At 42.9% G+C, this 21,335-nt stretch overlaps 1 protein-coding gene across 1 annotated transcript; it reads right to left on the reverse strand.

The window, feature by feature from the left end:
• Positions 1–5,569: 5,569 nt before the first annotated feature.
• On the reverse strand, positions 5,570–20,987 carry LOC141287555 (taste receptor type 1 member 1-like). Its single transcript, XM_073819717.1, has 6 exons — positions 20,800–20,987; positions 20,376–20,673; positions 19,476–20,213; positions 19,030–19,242; positions 15,556–15,676; positions 5,570–6,504 (listed from the first exon to the last, which is right to left on the reverse strand). The coding sequence occupies exons 1-6, from the start codon at positions 20,985–20,987 to the stop codon at positions 5,570–5,572; spliced, it is 2,493 nt and encodes an 830-aa protein (XP_073675818.1).
• Positions 20,988–21,335: the final 348 nt, after the last annotated feature.

Genomic DNA, 21,335 nt, shown 5'->3' on the forward strand with positions numbered 1-21,335 from the left:
ACACAGGTGTTGTATGAATAGATCTATCTACCAGCCAACAAGTCAAGTCAAGTCAAGTCAAGTCAAGTCACCTTTATTTATATAGCGCTTTTAACAAAACAGATTGTGTCAAAGCAACTGCACAGTATTTAAACAGAACAATAGTGTGTAAGTAACGTATTATTGTAAATAATCAATTTTCAGTTAAAGGCAGTTCATCAATGAATTCAGTGATATCATCGTCAGTTCAGTTCAAATAGTATACGATATCGCTGGAAAGTGTCCCCAACTAAGCAAGCCAGAGGCGACAGCGGCAAGGAACCAAAACTCCACAGGTGACAGAAATGGAGAAAAAAACCTTGGGAGAAACCAGGCTCAGTCGGGGGACCAGTTCTCCTCTGGCCAGACGAAACCAGCAGTTTGTACCAATGTCCGATTGTAGAGAGCTCATCAGGATCCTGTGGTGTAGCGCCGATGGCCGTCTAGGTTGGCGAGGTCTTCATTGATGATCGGTCTCTGGAGCTCATCTGGTTGACATCCATGGCTATTGAAGTCATCTCCAGGTGGTGATCCATGATCTAAGCTGGGTGCGGACTGGATCCGGGGGACTGGAGTGACCATCTGATCTGGATACAGGCTGGGTCTGGCGGCTACCGTGACCTCGGAATAAGAATGAAACAGACTAATATTAGCGTAGATGCCATTCTTTTTACGATGCAACGAGTGCATCAGATGTTATGGGAGGTGTTTTCGGTTCCGGTTGACCTAATTAATGCAGCCTAACAATCCTTAACGGATTTGAATGTTAGGAATGCGTTAATGTTTTATGTGTAAGCCAGGTTAAAGAGATGTGTCTTTAATCTAGATTTAAACTGACAGAGTGTGTCTGCCTCCCGAACAGTGTTAGGTAGATTGTTCCAGAGTTTAGGCGCTAGATAAGAAAATGATCTGCCACCGGCAGTTGATTTTGATATTCTAGGTATTATCAAATTGCCAGAATTTTGAGAACGCAGCGGACGTGAGGGACTATAATGCGATAGGAGCTAAACCATTGAGGGCTTTATAAGTAATTAGCAAGATTTTAAAATCTATACAATGTTTTATAGGGAGCCAATGCAATGCTGACAGAACCGGGCTAATATGGTCATATTTTCTAGTTCTAGTAAGAACTCTAGCTGCTGCATTTTGGACCAGCTGGAGTTTGTTTATTAAGCGTGCAGAACAACCACCCAATAAAGCATTACAATAATCTACCCTTGAGGTCATGAACGCATGAATTAATGTTTCAGCATTTGACATTGATAGCATAGGTCGTAATTTTGATATATTTTTAAGATGGAAAAATGCGGTTTTGCAAATGCTAGAAATGTGGCTTTCAAAGGAGAGATTGCTATCGAATAGGACGCCTAGGTTCCTAACTGATGACGACGAATTTACAGAGCAGCCATCTAGTATTAGACTGTGTTTTAGGTCATTACTTGTGGAGGTTTTAGGTCCAATAATTAACACCTCTGTTTTTTCAGGATTTAACAGTAAGTTATTCGCCATCCAGTTTTTAATATCAGCTATGCATTCTGTTAGTTTATCGAATTGATATGTTTTGCTGGGCTGCGAAGAAATATAGAGCTGAGTATCATCAGCGTAACAATGAAAGCTAACACCATGTTTCCTGATGATATCTCCCAAGGGTAACATGTAAAGCGTAAAAAGTACTGGCCCTAGTACTGAGCCTTGAGGTACTCCATACAACAAACTGATGTTCTCAACACAAAACACTACGATGAATATCCCATGAGTATGTTTATACCTTTTGCATTGTCATTGTTTCACTGTAGCTGGTTGTAAAAGATTCTTAAATTAATTTTTAAATTATTGTTGTGTCTAATGTAGAGAGCTAATGTTTCAAGTTCTAATTTTAAACTAGTGTTTAAACAACTAGTAAACAACTGATCATGTGTTTGGTCTCATGTCACCAGATGTGTCAAATGACTGTTCCTCCTTTTATAAACAGGTTCCAGCTTGTATGCTTTCACAATAACAGTTTACTTACAGGCAATAAAAACTGCTAAATAAATACAAATTCTGTAAATAGGCCCAGTATAGCACAAGTTTGTCATGTGGCCAATCTGAAGGATTTGTGGGATATTGTTAACTTGTAGAACCACTTGTGTATTATCAACACAAGGAAGATACAAATGTAATAAGTGTTTTATTAACAAAAGGATAGACAAGAGTAACTAACAACTACAATGAATTGACAAAGTGCATAAGATTGATAAATGCAAGTGACTGAGTTGGATGTTATCAGCCGAGTTGCGTTGTCTTATGAAAGATAAAATGTTCTTTTTCTGTTCTAATACGTTAAACCTTATTCTGAACTCAATAAATAAACTAAATAGTTATTTATCATTAAAAGAGAGCTATACAAAACCTAACACAAATTAGGGCTTGTGTTATGTTTTTAGTTTGTTTATTAACGTTTTTACGTGCTTGACTGCTCTGGATTGTCATGAACAAGGACCTTTAGTCACTGTACTTTCATCCTACACTAATGGGACTTTTAATTATTGCTGCTCTGTGGATTTTGGTCAACTTGACCGTTGTGTGTCAAGGGATCACAGTTAAATCTCTGAGGATACAATACACTAGAAACCATCTGCTACAATGGAATGGTGTTTTATATTTTTCTGATTGTAATATCATTTATAGTGTTTCATAGTATGACGTTTCTACAGATTTTTGTTGGTTATGGACTGCTGAACTCTGTTGTGTCTGCACAACAAATTTACCTTCAGGTACTAATAAAGATATCTTGAATCTGACCTACATTGATATTCTGACAATTACACTAATGCCGTGGTCATTTTTGCTGCTATTTTTACCACTACACAATAACTGGCTGGCCAATAGAGGGCGCTAGGGGACTGCACTTATTTGTGTACTCATAAACTATATACCATATGTCCCCGCTGGCTGTCTCTGTTCAGCTGGAGAGAAATCGCCCACAGGAAGCAGGTCTATGTAGCAGTTTATCCAATTGCTGATTCATGATATGGGCCAAAAAACATATTTCAAGATATTAGATTATTTATTAGCCCTTTGGTCCTATATTTGGTCTTCACAATGTAGTTAACAAGTACGCACGCATGCACACAGACAATCTCTGTGTGCTAAAAGTCAGTGATAAATTCGATGATGTAATCTCTCTGTATCGCCTTTCTGTTCCTCACAGTCACACATACAGCACAATAATGCTATTAGGGGAATGTCTTTAAAATCTAATCAAGGAAATATTTTACCTTCTGTTGTCTTCTTTTTAAAGAACAAAAACATGCGGAAGCTTGCACAGCTTGTTACAATATTGAGTTCTAATCAGCCAATCACCATTATTTAGTTTAGTTCATAAATTATTATACGATGAGAATTTTAATATTTAATTAGCTTGGTAAATTTTGTACAGTTTTACAGTGATGCTTTTTGTAATTTTTTTTCAACAAGGGGGATTTCCTCTCATCCCCACTTAAATTGAGCCCTGATTATAGAACTCTAGATGCCATTGCTTTTAAAATACAAATGTACTTTTTGTCATGCTAATAAAGCACACTCTATTTGAAAATTGAGACAGAGAGAGAGAGTGAGAGAGAATACCAGAATTGTGATCGGGTGATGTTGTCGGGGTTGCCACCCTTTTGTGTGAGGTTGATTTGCATAGCTTAAAGTTCACAGTTAGAACAGTGTCTTTATTATGATATTTTCTATGCATAATTCTCTTTTCAAACTAATTCCAGATTAACCCATTGTGACATTGTGCTGAAGAGTCCAAACATGATTGTGTCATTTATGAAGTTTCACCCGTGCATTACTGTATACCTTAATAGATAAGCTGTTTCTCACATAGAACTCTTTGAGTGATTAGGCATTAGGCAACAGTTCTGCAGATATGGACAGGGTTTGCTGCACTTTGTTAACTGTGTCCATGAAAATGTTAAGTGATTAAGCATTAAGCAACAGTTCTGTAGATATGGACAGGATTTGCTGCACTTTGTCAATTTTGTGTTTATGGAAATGTGCATGTGAAGATCTATCCCTTGTGACTTTAGCCACATGACAGAACTTGTTTTTCTTCTGTTGGTTCTATAAAATGTAGAATCATTCACACTAAGGGAGAAAAAAGTTGTGTGTTAATGTTAACCTTCCTGTTGTCCAAATTGTCAAATAAACCAAATTGCTTAGGAATATTTATTACACCCCAACCATATACAAGGCTGTGTGCATTTACAGTGTACTTTCCAAAGAAATGCTGAAATATAAGGTAACTGCATGGTTTAAGGTTACATTTAGTGGGAGGTTCGGGGTTAGTACCTATATTGTAATTAAGATACATCAGATCAATATTCAGAACAAGACATTCACAAATTAGTTTTAAAAATCTTTCTAAGCAAACAATTCAGCAACTACTCTACTGTTGATGTCTAAGAGGGGTAAGTGCTACTAACTGGTGTAAAGAACTTGGCATTGTTGTTGGCATTGCTTTCAAAAGGGACTAAAGAGAATGTAACTATGATGTCTATGTTCCAATTAGTGTGTAAACAAATGGGGGAAACTTCAAAAGGTATTTTAATTGCAAAATATAGAAATTGTAATTTTTATACTATTGGTAGTCATGTTTGTTTGCTTGGACATTGTCTTTGTAAATTTTGGTTCACTGGCTGTTTCAAATTACCTTTGAAATATTTGGCTAAGTGTTACGGAACTTTGATGCTGCTGACAAACAGCTTCAATTTCCTGGAAAATAATTGCACAACTTAGAATGTTCGACAACCAATCAGAATCAAATAAGAGCCCCGTGGTATAATAATTCAATAAAGAACATGGACATAGTTTTGTTGGTAATATTTATTTAAACAATGTATTATCATAAAATGATACAGTGTTGTATTATACAGTAAAATTGAGCAAATAACTGCAGTGAGGTCAAAATTTTTCTTTGTTCTGTTATATCTAATGTACAAAGCCACTGTTGCTACTTTACCCTATTTTTTCAATATTTGAGATATATCTATGCATATTTTTGTATTTTTTTTGTCCATTAAAGGAAAAATGTAAAATGTTAAAAAATGTTATGTTTATATTGCAATTTGTAATGAAAAAGTATATATTGTACAGCTACAAATGTAGGTTTGAATAGACAATCAGTATGACATCAAACATACAAAACTGATAATCTAAATTTATTTATTCTATCTATTAATTACCTGGACACTCCATCATGGAAGTGTTGAAAATGTTCTTTATTGCATGTAAAACAGAAACATTTTAGGTGTAAATACGTTACCTATGTTTCTTTAAGACTGTGGCAACATAATAGTGAAGAATCTAAGCCACTAACAGTTTAAAAGTTAAGATGGCCTATAACCCTTATCAACAATTTGACTTTGAGCAACCAATTTAACCACATACATGGAAGTTTCTATATATGCTAACGTTTACAAGGTAGAGAGGGAATGCTTTCTAAAATGTATATATGTCAAATAAATACAATTGTGCAATTCCCTTGGATGGATTGACTTTAAATGCATTTTGTTGTGGTCTAAGTCCTACTTATAGTTTGGGTGTAATTCTGAATAGATGTTTGAAAGTATGCGGCAGTGTTCTTTTGTGGTTGGAATATTATGACATAAGATTTTGGTATGAAATAACTGAAGAGAATTCCATATATACTAGATATCTGGGCCATTGCATTCAGAAGCATGATGTACTTGCTTTTGATAGAGAGATATGCTGTGAAATATACAATCCAGCTCAGATAGTATAAAATTAAGCTAAAGGTTATTGATTTGGCCTCATTGTAATTTTTCGGCAGGTCTCTTCCCATGTATGAAAATATGAGACACAGGAGACCAAGAAACCAACTTATAAACACGACTACGGTAAAGGTTATAGCATTCCCCATTTCACACATGAGCAAAATTAGGTCTTTGAAAGTCCATGAGTCAGCAATGGGTTTGTCGGGAGAGACGGTCATCCATATCACACAAGAAATTAAATGAATGAAAGAAGAAAATGCAATGAAGAGCCACTGTCCATTGTGTTTTATCCAAAGGCTGTGCAAACTGGGAAACTGAGCAGCCATTTTAAAAACACAAATAATTTGAAAGGAACGGACAGTCAAACAGGAAATACAGATAGTAAAGAAAAATGCAAATATAGCATTTCTCAAGAGGCAAAATGCAGATGTGGGTTTTCCAAAGAAAAAGTATACACTTATGCTTGACATAATCAAACACATTAACATAAGGAGACACATGCTGCCCCCAGCAGACTTTACCACTGGTGTGTTGAAGTTGTAGGCAAAAAGGCAAAGTATGGCAATAAGGAGAACAATTAGGCATGTGGCAGAAAGCATGACAAGGACGGAGGAGATTTCTGCAAATTCAAGATAGACAACAGTACGTGTCTTACATGTCGTGCTCCCCTCATCAGACCATTCACTCTCTAAACATGGAAAACAGGTATAGGGGTCCCCTGAAAAAACAAACAAAGAAAAAACAATTCAAATAATATAGCTGCAAGCAGCAATTACGGGGCCAAGCACACCAAAGGGAAATAAGAAGCTAAGGATGGCATGGAACACCAGAACATCTGCAACAATTACTAAAAGGAAGCCATTTTAAGATGATTTTAGTCAAAATGACAGAAAAATAAATGTAGAATGCCTAGTAATATGATATAATGGCCTATCAAATCAATGTGGTGTGTTTAGTGTGAGGTGACAAAGGCACACACAAAGTTTGGTGTCTTTATGTCAAAGCTTTGCAGAGATAAAGCCTTAGAGTCATTTTGGCATCAAGCCTAAAATTTGTAGCGGAGCTATATGAAAACAGTTTCATCTATCAACACAAAATCCAAAACTTTTTGTCAGCACAGTCTGAAGATGATATGACTCGTTTTTTTTTTGTTTTGTTTTTTTTTTGAAAATCAGACGAATAGTCATGGTGGAGTTTGAAAAGTAGGTTTTCAACATTAATCAAAACGGCGGACAGGAAGTTTGGCCAACTATGGTATAATTGGTATCTATGTTGTCAGCATGACCTAAGGAATATTTTGAAACCAGTTTTATTATATTAGGCTAATGCAATCAATCATTTTAGCATTTTTGGAAATTTTATAATTAAAATTTAATGAATGGTTTACTACTCTTTACCAATAGGTGGCACTGTTACCAAATTGATGTGGCATGGTCAGAGTAATGTGATTTTTCGATGTTTTTTTGTCAGCATGGTCTGAAGCATGGTCTGTTAGTAGGTTTTTAACATAAATCAAAATGACGGACAGGAAGTTATTCCAATTATGACATAATTGGTGTCAATGCTCTTGGCATTATCCAAGGAATATATCAAGACCAGTTTCATTACAATAGGCTAATCTAAACAGAAGTTATTAAAGTGCCCCTATTATGCCTTTTCAAATATGATATTTCATGTAGTGTGTCATGTAGCTGTATGTGAACATAAACTATCTGCAAAGTTGTGACGCCGACAGTGCACTACAAATGAAGTTTTTGTCTAACAAAAAAAAGAGTCGGCTCACATTCGCCTAAACGAGTCGTCAGCAATTCGAATCTTTTTTCTGTAACGGCCACACGTCACGAACTACACATTTGCGTAATGTCTGCCCACGTTCAATTTCGCGAACAACTTGCCCGCCCACAAACAGTAGGCCTACCATTTTCACGTGGATTAACGTTACATCATGTCAAGAAGACGCCCTGCGCTGTGAGAGTGAATTTGTTTTATATGCCCTTCTGAAAGATGAAACTACCAAGAATGAGTGGTTAACATTAATTTTTTCAACACCTCAGCAGTCCAATGCCAATCTTGTGTTGTGTTCGCGTCATTTTACTGATGACTGTTTTTCCAATCTTGGGGAGTAACGTTACAACGCGAGATTCACCAAACGCTTGGTTTTAAAAAATGGATCAGTGCCCAGTTTATTTGGACCGGCTTGCTCCTCTGAACTTCTACCTGTAAGTATGATTAATAATTGATGATTGTATTTTCTAGCGATCGTTCAAAATACGTCTTTGTGTACGTTATGGTGTGTAACAACCCCGCACATGTCTTGGTAACCGGCTAACTTGCGTTTCTGTAGCTCTGTTGTTCAGCTGTGAGTGCAATGTAGTCTAAAAATTGTGATTGATGCAGCTTGACTGTCTGTCTGCCTTATTAGTAATGATAATGATAAACGATGGCTTAACGCAGTGTTATGGGTTGTACGTTACAGTGTTGAAGTTCACAACGTAGAGGTGTGCCCGGTTCGCTTACAAAAGCAAATTGCAAGCACTTTCCACAGTTATAATATGACACCCACTGAGAAACGTCCTGCTCCAGTCGTGCTTGCAAAACAGTTTCTTGTCGATGTGCCACTTCCACCGTTTCATCGTCAGACTCCGGCTCGAATTGATAGGGTAAAATCGAGGCTATCTTTTCTATGCATTAACAGGTCTCCACAGCTGTCATTCAGTTATGCCAATGGGCGTTTCGTTTTTGCGCTGAAGCGGTAGACCAATCCAAAAGGACTGCACCATCTGACCAATCACAGCGGTGAGGGCTCACTGAAAGGAGGGGTTTAGAGAGACTGATTCTTCGAACTGCTTCACACGAGTCGTTTACGAATCATTTAGAAACGGGGTAAAATTAAATCTAATTTTTGAGAAAACTAAAGTGTTTTTTGAACTTGCATACATGTAAACCTGTTTTAAGAGACTATTACAACAATATTAACTACCTTAAACATGGCATAATAGGGGCACTTTAACATTTTTCTAAATTACTTTATAACTTTTGACCACAAGGTGCTGCTGCACGTACTGAGTTTCGTAATGATACATCAATCTATTCATCTATTCACCGATTTTGGTAAAATCAGACAAACTGTCTAGACGAGTTCGAAAAAGTAGGTTTTTCAAACAATTAAAAATAGGGAAAAAAACTAAACCTTACAATTTTTTAATTTTGGTATTTATTCCACATGAGGCAAGGATTCATAGAAAATAAGGATTTTGATTTTGTGTCTTACGGTTCAAAAGTTCCCTCTCAGTCGGTCTCTTCGACGTCACGTCGGAGACCGACGAATTGGGATATCGCTTAGAGATACCAATCCTCTTCGTGTGTAAACTAAACGAGCCAATGCACATTGGCATGCATGATTGCATCCAGCTGTCGCTGATCACAGCGTGAGCATAAATACACAGCAGGTGCAATGCATAGACAGCATTTCGCATCGGAGCCGATCTTCTTTGAGAGAGACGCAACGAGCCATTCTACTAGAACTCTTACTGCGGTGTTGGCGGTACGGCGCGTCAGCGGTGGTGGTCTCCTGTGGGTGGAAAAAGCGCGCAGTCAAGGATTGCACTACCTGCCTTCTGTGTCGCTGCGGCCATCTCCCCTGTGTGCTTCAGCATTAGAGCAGTTTCTAAAAGAGTATCACGGGTGAACGTCTTTTTAAAGACGAGGCATTTGAAACACAATGCCGTTTCACCCGTGCGTTTCTGGATGCGGTCGTTACCTGGCGCCAGGTGATGGTCACGATCGCTGTCTGACGTGTCTGGGTATTGAGCACGCTCAGGCGGCGTTTGTGGATGAGTCATGCTGTCATTGCGGCGGCATGTCCATCACGGAGCTGCGGACCAGACTCCGCTTCCTGCAAAGGGGCGGGGTGCCAGTTCCTCTGCCCAGATCTACCGGCAGAGGGCTGACTGGTCTGACGGTGACGGTGGGGAATTTCCCGGCGGGTGATCCGCTGGGGGTTCCTCCTTCCACCGACAGCCCGTTCCATCTGGAGCTCCCAGAAGAGTGTTCGGGTCCTCCTCGTGAGGTACCGCTCATTACTTTTGGGGCTCCCCCTGACGACCGGATGTCAATCGCTGCATCGGGGGGTGAGCCAGACTTCTCGGGGGAGGACGATTCCGGATCGCTGCCGTCCACTGGGCGGTCAGCGGTGCCGGATACCGACCCCGAGATGATGGCTATGCTTTCCCGGGCCGCCGAGAGGGTAGGGCTTGAATGGAACCCTCCATCACGTCCCGACCCCTCTCGGCTGGATGACTGGTATCTTGGGGTGGCCCGCGCTGGTTCTCAGCGTCCCACCCCAGTGCCCTTCTTCCCGGAGGTGCATGATGAGCTTACTGGGACGTGGACGGCACCTTTTACTGCCAGAAACCGCTCCAGTGGCACGTCCTCCCTCACCACCCTTGATGGCGGACCAGCGCGGGGGTACGCGGCTGTCCCGCCGGTGGAGCGTGCGGTGGCGATGCAATTGTGTCCCGGCGCCGCTTCCACTTGGCGGGGCAACCCGTTGCTCCCCTCCCGGGCCTGTAGGCACTCGTCGGCTCTGATCGGCAGTGCCTACACGGCTTGTGGCGCTGCTGGCTCCGCCCTACACGCTATGGCGTTGTTACAGGTCCATCAGGCCCAGGCACTGAAGGACCTGTACGAGGGTGGTCACGACCCGGAAGTTCTACGTGAACTCCGTATCGCTACGGACCTCGCGCTACGAGCGACGAAGGTTACGGCGCGGTCTCTGGGTCGTGCGATGTCCACGATGGTGGTCCAGGAACGCCATCTCTGGCTGTGTCTGGCCGACATGAGGGAAGCAGACAAGGTCAGGTTCCTGAATGCCCCCGTGTCCCAGACCGGCCTCTTCGGCGACGCGGTCGAAAACTTCGCCCAGCAGTTTTCGGCCGCCCAGAAGCAGACTGAGGCCATCAGTCATATCCTGCCCCGGCGTGCTCCCGCTGCTGCCTCCACCCAGCCGCCGGCGGCACCTCGGTCTGCTCGTCGCCGAGGGCGGCCCCCTGCCTCCGCCCCCGCTCCACAGCAGCCTGCGCAGCAGCCTTCACGGCGGCGCCGTGGAGCCGGTCCCAGGGCGGCCGCCCCGCCCGTCCAGGCTCCCACCAAGACCAGTGGGAAACGCAAGAACAAGCGTCCCTGAGACGGGCGACCCAGAGATGGAGGAAGCTGCTCTTCGGGAGATGGTGATCGCACCACTCCCTCCCCCGGAGGAGGGCCGGGCGGAGAATCTTTTGTTTCCTTTAAAAAAGTTTCTTTTAAGAAACCCGTCATCGGCCTCACGGTCGGTGACACCCAAATTTTCAATAAAAGAGCAGTTTCTACTATCTCTGGGTCCCCAGAGGGGACAGCGGGTGTTGCACGGGTTAGCCCCGGGCTTCACCCCCTCTCCCCTCCCGCCAGCAAATGGCGCTGGGCGGTTGGAGAGTGCGGTAAGACGGACTACTCACGCACCAGCTGCCAGAACGCAGGTAAATGTCTTGCACACACCACACACAGACACTCTGACCCCGCTTCGGACCGGCATAGAGACGCCCGAGCGGGGTCCCTGCGTTCCACCTCGCTGCCCCCCCGCGGGTACGTCAGTGGTCCCGCTGGTCCCTCTTGTACGTTGGCTGGGGGCCTGGAGAGGGCTTCCCAGTCCGTCCTGCTGGCTCCTCCGGACCATCAGGCTCGGCTACGCGATTCAGTTCGCCCGGCGTCCGCCTCGGTTCAGGGGCATCCACTTCACTACAGTGAAAGTAGCAGATGCCCCTGTCCTACGGGCGGAGATTGCTACCTTGCTGGCGAAGAAAGCAATAGAGCCGGTCCCTCTAGCCGATATGAAGACAGGGTTTTACAGCCCCTACTTCATAGTACCCAAGAAAAGCGGCGGTTTACGACCGATCCTGGACCTGCGCATCTTGAATCGAGCTCTTCACAAGCTACCTTTCAGAATGCTCACACAAAAACACATCCTCAGATGTGTTCGTCCCCAGGATTGGTTCGCAGCGATCGACCTGAAGGACGCGTACTTTCATGTTTCGATCCTTCCGCGCCACAGACCATTTCTGCGGTTCGCGTTCGAAGGCAGAGCATATCAGTACAAGGTCCTGCCCTTCGGGCTGTCCCTCTCCCCCCGTGTCTTCACGAAAGTCGCGGAGGCGGCCCTTGTTCCCCTCAAGGAACAGGGCGTTCGTATCCTCAACTACCTCGACGACTGGCTGATACTAGCACACTCTCGAGAGCAGTTATGCGAACACAGGGACCTGGTGTTGGCACACCTCGCCCGCTTGGGCCTTCGGGTCAACTGGGAAAAGAGCAAACTCTCCCCCGTGCAGAGGATCTCTTTTCTTGGTGTGGAACTGGACTCGGTCAGCCAAACAGCTCGCCTCACGCAAGAGCGGGCTCAGTCGGTGCTGAACTGCTTGAATACGTTCAAGAGCAGAGAAGTGGTCCCACTGAAACAGTTTCAGAGGCTCCTGGGGCATATGGCAGCAGCTACGGCAGTTTTACCGCTTGGCCTGCTCCATATGAGGCCACTTCAGCACTGGCTTCATGGCCGAGTCCCGAGGAGAGCGTGGCAGCGCGGCACTCTCCGGGTCAAAGTAACCTCGGCCTGTCGCCTAACCTTCACCCCGTGGTCAGACCTAGCTTTTCTTCGGGCAGGAGTTCCCTTAGAACAGGTCTCCAGGCACGCTGTGGTACACACGGATGCCTCCACCACCGGTTGGGGAGCCACGTACAACGGGCAGGCAGTGTCGGGGGTTTGGACGAGCCCCCAGCTACACTGGCACATCAACTGCCTAGAGCTGCTGGCAGTACGCCTTGCCTTGAACCGTCTCAAAGGGCGCCTTCGAGGCAGACACGTGCTGGTCCGTACGGACAACACTGCGACCGTTGCGTACATCAACCGACAAGGTGGTCTACGCTCCCGTCGCATGTCGCAGCTCGCCCGTTCTCTCCTCCTCTGGAGTCAGAAGCATCTGAGGTCGCTTCGTGCCATTCACATTCCGGGTTTGCTCAACCGTGCAGCCGACGAGCTCTCACGAGCTGCGCTTCCCGGAGAGTGGAGACTCCATCCCCAGTCGGTCCAGCTGATCTGGAGACGTTTCGGGAAAGCTCAGGTAGACCTGTTTGCTTCTCCAGAGACGTCCCACTGCCAGCTCTTTTACTCCCTGACCGAGGGTACACTCGGCACGGACTCCCTGGCATGCAGCTGGCCACGGGGCCTTCGCAAGTATGCGTTTCCCCCAGTGAGCCTTCTCGCACAGACACTGTGCAAGGTCAGGGAGGACGAGGAGCAGGTCCTGTTAGTGGCGCCTTACTGGCCTACTCGGACCTGGTTCCCAGAACTGATGCTCCTCGCGACAGCCCCTCCCTGGCGGATTCCTCTGAGGAAGGATTTACTGACTCAGAGACGGGGCACCCTGTGGCACCCGCGTCCAGACCTCTGGAAACTACATGTCTGGTCCCTGGACGGGACGCGGAGGTTCTGAGTGATCTACCCCAAGGAGTGGTAGACACCATCACTTCGGCGAGAGCTGCATCCACGAGACATGCTTACGCCTTGAAGTGGAACCTGTTCGTCGAATGGGCTTTCTCAAGAAATGAGGATCCCCGAAGATGCTCGGTCGGAGTCGTGCTTACCTTTTTGCAGCAAGGGTTGGAGCGTAGGCTGTCTCCCTCCACCCTTAAGGTCTATGTAGCCGCTATTTCTGCAAACCATGACCCCGTTGAAGGAAGGTCAGTAGGTAGGCACGACCTGGTCGTCAGGTTTCTCAGGGGAGCCAGGAGGTTAAATCCTCCTAGGCCCCCCTCCGTACCCTCTTGGGACCTGTCTCTGGTGCTCACAGCACTACAGCGGGTCCCCTTTGAGCCTTTACAGTCAGTCGAGCTGAAGTATCTCTCTATGAAGACTCTGCTCCTGCTGGCATTGGCCTCCATCAAGAGGGTAGGGGACCTGCAGGCGTTTTCGGTCGACGATTCGTGCCTTCAGTTCGGGCCGGCAGATTCCCAGGTAACCCTGAGGCCCCGGCCTGGCTACGTGCCCAAGGTTCCCACTACTCCCTTCAGGGACCAAGTGGTGAGCCTGCAAGCGCTGCCCCCGGAGGAGGCAGACCCAGCCCTAGCTTTGCTTTGTCCCGTCCGAGCATTAAGATGCTACGTCGACCGGACGCAAAGCTTCAGGACCTCAGATCAGCTCTTTATTTGTCACGGAGGACGGCAGAAGGGGAAGGCCGTCTCCAAGCAGAGGATGGCACACTGGATAGTGGATGCCATCGCCTTGGCTTATCAAGCTCAGGGCGTGCCCTGCCCGCTCAGGTTGCGAGCTCACTCTACTAGGAGTATTGCATCCTCCTGGGCGCTGGCTCGTGGCGCCTCGCTATCTGAAATTTGTAGAGCTGCGGGTTGGGCGACCCCTAACACGTTCGCTAGGTTTTATAGCCTTCGTGTAGAGCCAGTCTCCTCCTGTGTTCTCACCTCAAACGGGTAGAAGCACTGAGAGGCACTGGCTCAGGTCGGCTTGCTATCTTCTCCAGAGTGTCCATGAAGACCCTGTCGAGTCCTCCTTCCTCGGCTCCAGACGTAGCGGAGCGTCTAGGCGCCAGGCCTCTCTCGATGAATCTTTAGAACCGATAGAAGGCTTAGGATACATGAGAGACTTAAGTGAATCCCATATGTCTTCCACGGTACCCACAGAGACCGTGTTTCCCCGGTAACCTTCTACCATCTTCACGAGGGTTCAATCACCTCCATTCTTCCATATGTCCTAATTGAGCCATATGCGTATTGCTCCGAACCTCCTGCGGGATGGGTGGGAGCTCCGCACGTTCCCAGTGCTCCAGCTTCACTAAGTAGGTAGTGCTATGTTATACAGTGACTGGTCTTTTCTGATCCGCCCTTGGCCTTAGCAAAAATTGGAGGCCAGGTGGCTTGCTCAGGACACTGGAGGGGGGCAGCAGCTGCGGCGCTTTGCTAGGGATCCCAATTCGTCGGTCTCCGACGTGACGTCGAAGAGACCGACTGAGAGGGAACGTCTTGGTTACGTATGTAACCCTCGTTCCCTGAAGGAGGGAACGGAGACGTCACGTCCCGTCGCCTCAGCTGCTGTACCACCGCTGTGCGGCCGGACCCAAGCTCGGCTCCTCAGCGAAATCCTGTCTATGCATTGCACCTGCTGTGTATTTATGCTCACACTGTGATCAGCGACAGCTGGATGCAATCATGCATGCCAATGTGCATTGGCTCGTTTAGTTTACACACGAAGAGGATTGGTATCTCTAAGCGATATCCCAATTCGTCGGTCTCCGACGTGACGTCTCCGTTCCCTCCTTCAGGGAACGAGGGTTACATACGTAACCAAGACGTTATCACCATAAAGAAAGTAAAACTGTGAGAGTGAGACTCCAAACTTGCTATGGTTAGTGTTGAGACTGTCCTGTATTAGTGTGCCAAATTACACAACTTTCCCGCAAGCTGTTCTATGGGCTGCCATAGACTTTCAAAGCGAAAGAAAAAGAACGCTAATGGAGACAATAGGTGCTTGGCCCCTAAATATGTATGTTAATTAATACAGTTTTGCCAGAAGCCATAATAATAGTAACTACATGTGGGAAAATATATACTTTTTTTTTTTTTTTACATTTTACTAAATGTACCCAAATTCCAGTAAAATATTGGTAATGGAATGGACTGAAGAAGCTTAAATACCAAGGTGTCATTGAGCACCATTTAAGGTACTTACCAGAATAATCCACATAGCTGTTACGTGGGCATTTTTTACATGTAAAACAGCAACTATGAAAACCTTCAGGTTGCCTTGAATATCCCGGTTTACATTCAACCGAGCAGTTTGAAAAGGGAACCTTTAAGAAATGGGAAAACATGTTATTAAAGTTATTTTTTTTTAAACTAGGATCAGTGTTCTCAAACAATTAACACAGCCAGAACACTATGTAATTTCCATGAATGGACTGAAAATGACAAAATACAAATTACATAACTTTCTTAAACTCAACACTCAAATCAGTTAACAGTAGGGTTGGGTACCGAAACGTATTGGCACCGGTACCCATATGACCGGTGTGTACCGGATCGAAACAGAATGCCACTTAAGTGCCTGAACTGTCTATTGAAATATTTGTCTTCTGGTGCTATGACACGGATGTAAGAAGCATTAATTTGTCAACATGCATGATCGCTAGTTAAATTTAAATAGCCTACTGCATTCATGGGGTGTCAGAATGATGTAAAAAAATATTTCCTGAATGAGAAAACTCACGTGAACGTCGGAATGATACAAATCCAAGACATCTTTGTAGTTACTGACCATTTTCACATTTCGAATTAAAAGCACAAATCATCGGGAAATAAAAGTATCCGAGAAGCGCATGAATGCAGCAACTATCGTTACTCTTGCTCGGACTGCAGCAGGTGGTCTGCCATTAGCTTAGCTAGCTACATTAAACACTTAAAGGAACCGTATGTAAGACATTTATGTCAGTTAATCATAAAATGGCCCTGACATGTCACTAGACATTAAGAAATCATGTTCATTTCAAATACTTATATCACTGACAACAGTGGTCCGGCCAGGATATTGTCATTTAAAAGTGAAAGCTGCAGCCCTCAACTGATGTTATTGTTGTCATTTTGTGTTTTGGCCTGAGGCTCCACCCTCCAGCTATCTACCAATCACGAAGTCAGTAGAGTTTTGTGATCCGGGTTGCCAGCTCTGTTACAGCTGCAGCTATACGAACGTGTAGGATAAAACATGTATAACGTTACGAAACCTAAAGACCTCGTTATGAATCCGAAATACGTCGTGACAAAGTCCGAAATAAAACAAGGATTTGTATAGGAGATGCCTTTGAAAGATGGAGACAGCTGAAAACGGAGAAGAATTTGAAGACAGACGCCAACGTTGCTAATTTTCTCTTGGACTGGTAAGATTCATCTATGTTTGGCTAACTTTGCTTCCGTACACAGTGGATTTTCCACAGTCGCCCATGCTAAATGCGTTGATAAAAATCTTTATATCGCACCACTAGCAGGGTATGAAAACAGGGTATGTTCCGAATGAAATGTGGTATTACAGTACATCTTTACGAAATATTTGGCTAATCGCCATCTGTAAATTTTTGTGATGCATAATTACTTCGCAAAACATCTCTTGTGAAGCATAAATATAATTAACAGAAGAAAAACAAATTACTGTGTAGGACTCGTCACTTGCCATTGGAAGCTCCTTGTAGCAGCCTACTCCTACAGCTTAGCTGGCAACCTCGAGTCGGAGGGGATACACCATTCTACAGTATTTTGAAAGTGATTGCAGTACCAGTTTTGGCCACAATCCTACATACGGTTCCTTTAAAATGCCAAAAACTAAATGTTCTAAAGTGTGGCTATATTTCATTATTGAGGGCACATGGAATAAACTTGAAAGCAGAGGGATGTACCGTGTTTGACAGTTTGCGGACATCAGCTGGCACTATCAGCAGGGCGCGATTTGCTCTAGTCTATGCATCCCTGCCTCTGCTGAATTATTTTTATTTTATTTAAAGCATCCCGTGAAGCTCTCCTACGTCCTGATGTAAATCATCTAAATCAAAATTTTCGCGATCGGCTTTAAAGTCCTGTTCTGAATCAAATGATTCACCGTACTTGCTTTTAAGTTTCGTTTTGAATCAAATGATTCGCGATCCGATTGGAGCCCTTCGAAACAGTGAATCATTTTGCGACGCAATGGTTTACTAATTTGTAAATAGTTTCAAATAGTTTCAAAAAGCTCTGTTTATACTTTGCTCACTTTTTCTATATAATTTATCCATTGTTTGAAATGAAATCATTACAATTAATAGGCCTAACTTACTATGTTTTTTATAAAATTGTGATCACATTAGACAGTTTTCGTATTAAAAACATTTCATGACGTGACACGTTACAGATTACACTAACAATTTGGTCAACCTCCCACCTGTAGGAAGAGAAAAATCATACCCCTTCTGCCCCCTGGTTTAAACTAGAAGGGAGACAGATCTGACCACTGGGCATGCGAACATCAATCTAACGTTATTTTTATCACACTGTACAACAACAATACTGTTATTTATGTATTATAGTAAGGGCTAAGTTTAGGGTTGGGGTAGGTGTAGACATTAAAAAAACACATTTTATAATTTCATTGTTAGTTTCCGGTCGGCGCTGTATCCCTTCTAGCCACAACTGCCCCCTGCCCTAGTCATACCAAAAGAATTGCTGAAATTTGAAGCTGTTAAATTATTGTAGTTGGGTTAGGTGGCTTAGGTTTTATTGTTGTTGTGTTTTGTATTTACTTAAATATTAATTCATACTTTAAACTTTTAATACATTTTTCATTTTAAAGAACTTTTTTGTCCAATAAAAAGATGTTCTTGTGTCTTCCATCATTTTGTGGCTTTTTTTTTAAATTATCGGTTCAGGCACCATTTTGGCACCGGTACCATTTCAAAAGTATCGATTTGGCACAGGTATCGAAAAAACAAACAAACGATACCCAACTCTAGTTAACAGACAAGTAAAAATAAAGCCATCTTCATTATTTCACTAGCATCAAATTAATATCTTATGCATGATAACACTCTGTCTGCCTGTTCTGTGCTCTTTTGATCGTAAACTGCAATAAAAATAAATAGCAAGGTTTTCCTGGGTTTGGGCCAGTGACCAGTTCCACCATGCAAGTTGGTTAGAAAATCACCTACATTTTGTGCTGCTGCTGCTTCCATCTTTTTCTCCATTTCTGAATCCATTTGTGAGATTTCTCCTCCTGGAGATAGAGGGTTTTCACCCACAACCTTTACGAAAAAGTTACTCTTCTCGAAACAACAGAAGAGGCCTGCAGAGATATTGAGGCATATGTGTGCCAGGCATGAATTCAAGTGAATTCACAGCATCCTTTCTTTAGGTCCATAGCTCAAGACAAACACATGAAAAAAAGACTTCCCCTTTGTGTCAGCTTTAGGGCTTTTTCAATATTGTACTTATGTAAGAATATGTAGTCAGCTGAGAAAGTTCATCAGTATGTGCACTTTGTGTTAAAATTAGTATGAACCAGTTTGCTAGATGGCTGTGTTAATTGTTTCGAGAGTATTATCATTTTTAGAAATATGTCAAACAGGCGAGAGAAACTGCAATCTACAAATGTTCAGATAAAAGCTCACCAAAAATAAACAAGACTTACAGAATCATTGTTAAGCCAGGGCAAGAGAGAGTTGTCAATGGTAAAAGCAGCTTCAGGATATGTATCATATGTGCCCACCATCTCAAACAGTGGAGGATTCACATCAGTGTGCCAGTGCACAACTGCATAACTGATGGTTGGATCATAGTTTTCATCGTATTTCACCTGGCGGCCATTGAGTGGAAAATCCAACTTTTTCATTTCTCTCATGAGCTGTTGTGAAGTGTTGTTAAATACAAAAGACAAATAATTATTAATAGTAATATTGCTATAACATGAATAAAACAAATTTTATTTTTTATTTATTGTATAGTACTTACACAACAGTATAAATAATAATACAACCTATATATTATAATATATAAATAATACATAAAAGTTGTTAATTATATTCATTCATTAAAACATTGCAACATATTTTCATTAATTAAAATTAATTCACTTACCATGTATGGCTTGGCCTTTGTGTTTTTTGGGCATTCATTCACGTCACACTGCAAAACATTGTGCAGTGCATGAGCTATGGTATATATGGCAGCATAGATGGAGAAGGAGAACGAGGGATTCTCGTTTATAATCTCCTCTGCTGTCAACAGTGGGCAGTATTCACAAACTTGATTGCATGTCTTACTCTGAACGTTACTCTCAGCGCTATAAGCATTGATTGTTCTCCTTTCTTTATAGATGAAGTTATCAAATCCAGGTAATGACAACAATCTTTCTGTAATGCCAATGACTGTGCCGATTTTTTCAATTCCTGGCTCTCTTGGAAGCTGCTGATTCATAGCCCAGGTTTCACTTGCAATCCATACTTTGTCTCGAATATTCTCCACTATGGCCGTTTTGATTATGTTGACTGCATATTGTGGCACAGCGAAAACAACAATGACATTGATGTTGAGCATATCAATCTTTTTAAGCGTTTGACTGTAGTTTGCGTCTAGGCTCAGACCCTCTTGATAGGCCAAACAAATGCCAGTATTACTTAAATACTTGTTAAACAGCTTTAGTCCATCTGAACTGTAATTGTCTTGGCTACCAAGAAAGGCAACCCAGTTCCATCCAAACCACCGTATGATGTGAATAATCATCTCTATCATATCTTTGTTGCTAGGGACTGTTCTTACAAAAGAAGGATACTGAAGTTTGTTGCTTAATGCATAACTAGAAGCTCCATAATTCACCTTTGAAAGAGAAGAAAACACTACATTAGAAACAACTCATTTAGCATTATATAGTAACTTGGTATTTTTGAATAAAGAGTAGACAATGTGTAAAAAATGTAAAAAAAAAAATAAATAAATAAATAAAAAGTAAATAAAAAAAGAAAAAAGTGTCACATTTACCAATGGTATAAGTCCCATTGTAATCAGTGGTGCAATAGTAATGGTTCTTGTGCTTCCATATGGCCCTGTTAAGGCAATCACTTTAGGCTGATAGTTGTTCAATTGTTCTTTGGGTTTTATTGAGGCATTCTTTGAGATAAAGCTTAAGAGTGAGCGGAAATTCTTTGTATTAGAACAATGGTCAAAAATTTCATAGCCCAGGGAAACATTGGGCAGAAGAGTGGTGGAATTATTAATCTCCTCAACAGCAAACCTCATCACTTGCAACATTTGATAGCCAGATGTGGAGTTAGTGTGCCTAAAAAAACAGCAATGAGGAAGTTAATAGCATGTAACTGAATATTCAGTTTAGAAATATGAAATGCTTCTTTGATGTAAAATACTGCGTAGCAATAACACTAGACTGGTAAGAGGTTATGCTTACCTGAAACATTCAGTGGTCTCCGGAGTGAAAAGAGGTGTCACTTGGTCAATTTCATGTAAAGCAAAAAGGCCACCCAATAAATAATCTCCCTCCAAGCTGAAGTCAGATGTTGAATGTGGCCAAGAAACTTTGAAAAAGGAACAATTAGTAAAGCACAAAAGGAAAACGCAAATTCTATTGAGAAGCATGGTTTAGGATGGACTGTTGGTCATGAAACAGGGATGTGCAGTGGCTATCCTTTTGAGAGAAGTGAGACTCATATAGAACTCTTAATTTGCTTAAAACACATTTCTATTTGCTTAAACCACTCTATTCACTAGTTTAAATCCTTATTTCCATATCAAAACTTACGATGCATATGTCAATCAGTTATTAAGTAGAGCATTACACCACAAAAATCTCCTTGTAACCTACATACATTTACAAATTAAAACTCTTGTGAAGCAAACTGTAACCTTCTGTGCTCTCAGCAGTAGTTTTATAGTTGGATCAGAGTCACAAAGGTTTCTCAGTTTAGAGGTGGTGAGGAAAAACCC

The sequence above is a fragment of the Garra rufa genome, chromosome 15 (genome assembly GCF_049309525.1).
Source record: "Garra rufa chromosome 15, GarRuf1.0, whole genome shotgun sequence".
Classification (NCBI taxonomy): domain Eukaryota; kingdom Metazoa; phylum Chordata; class Actinopteri; order Cypriniformes; family Cyprinidae; genus Garra; species Garra rufa.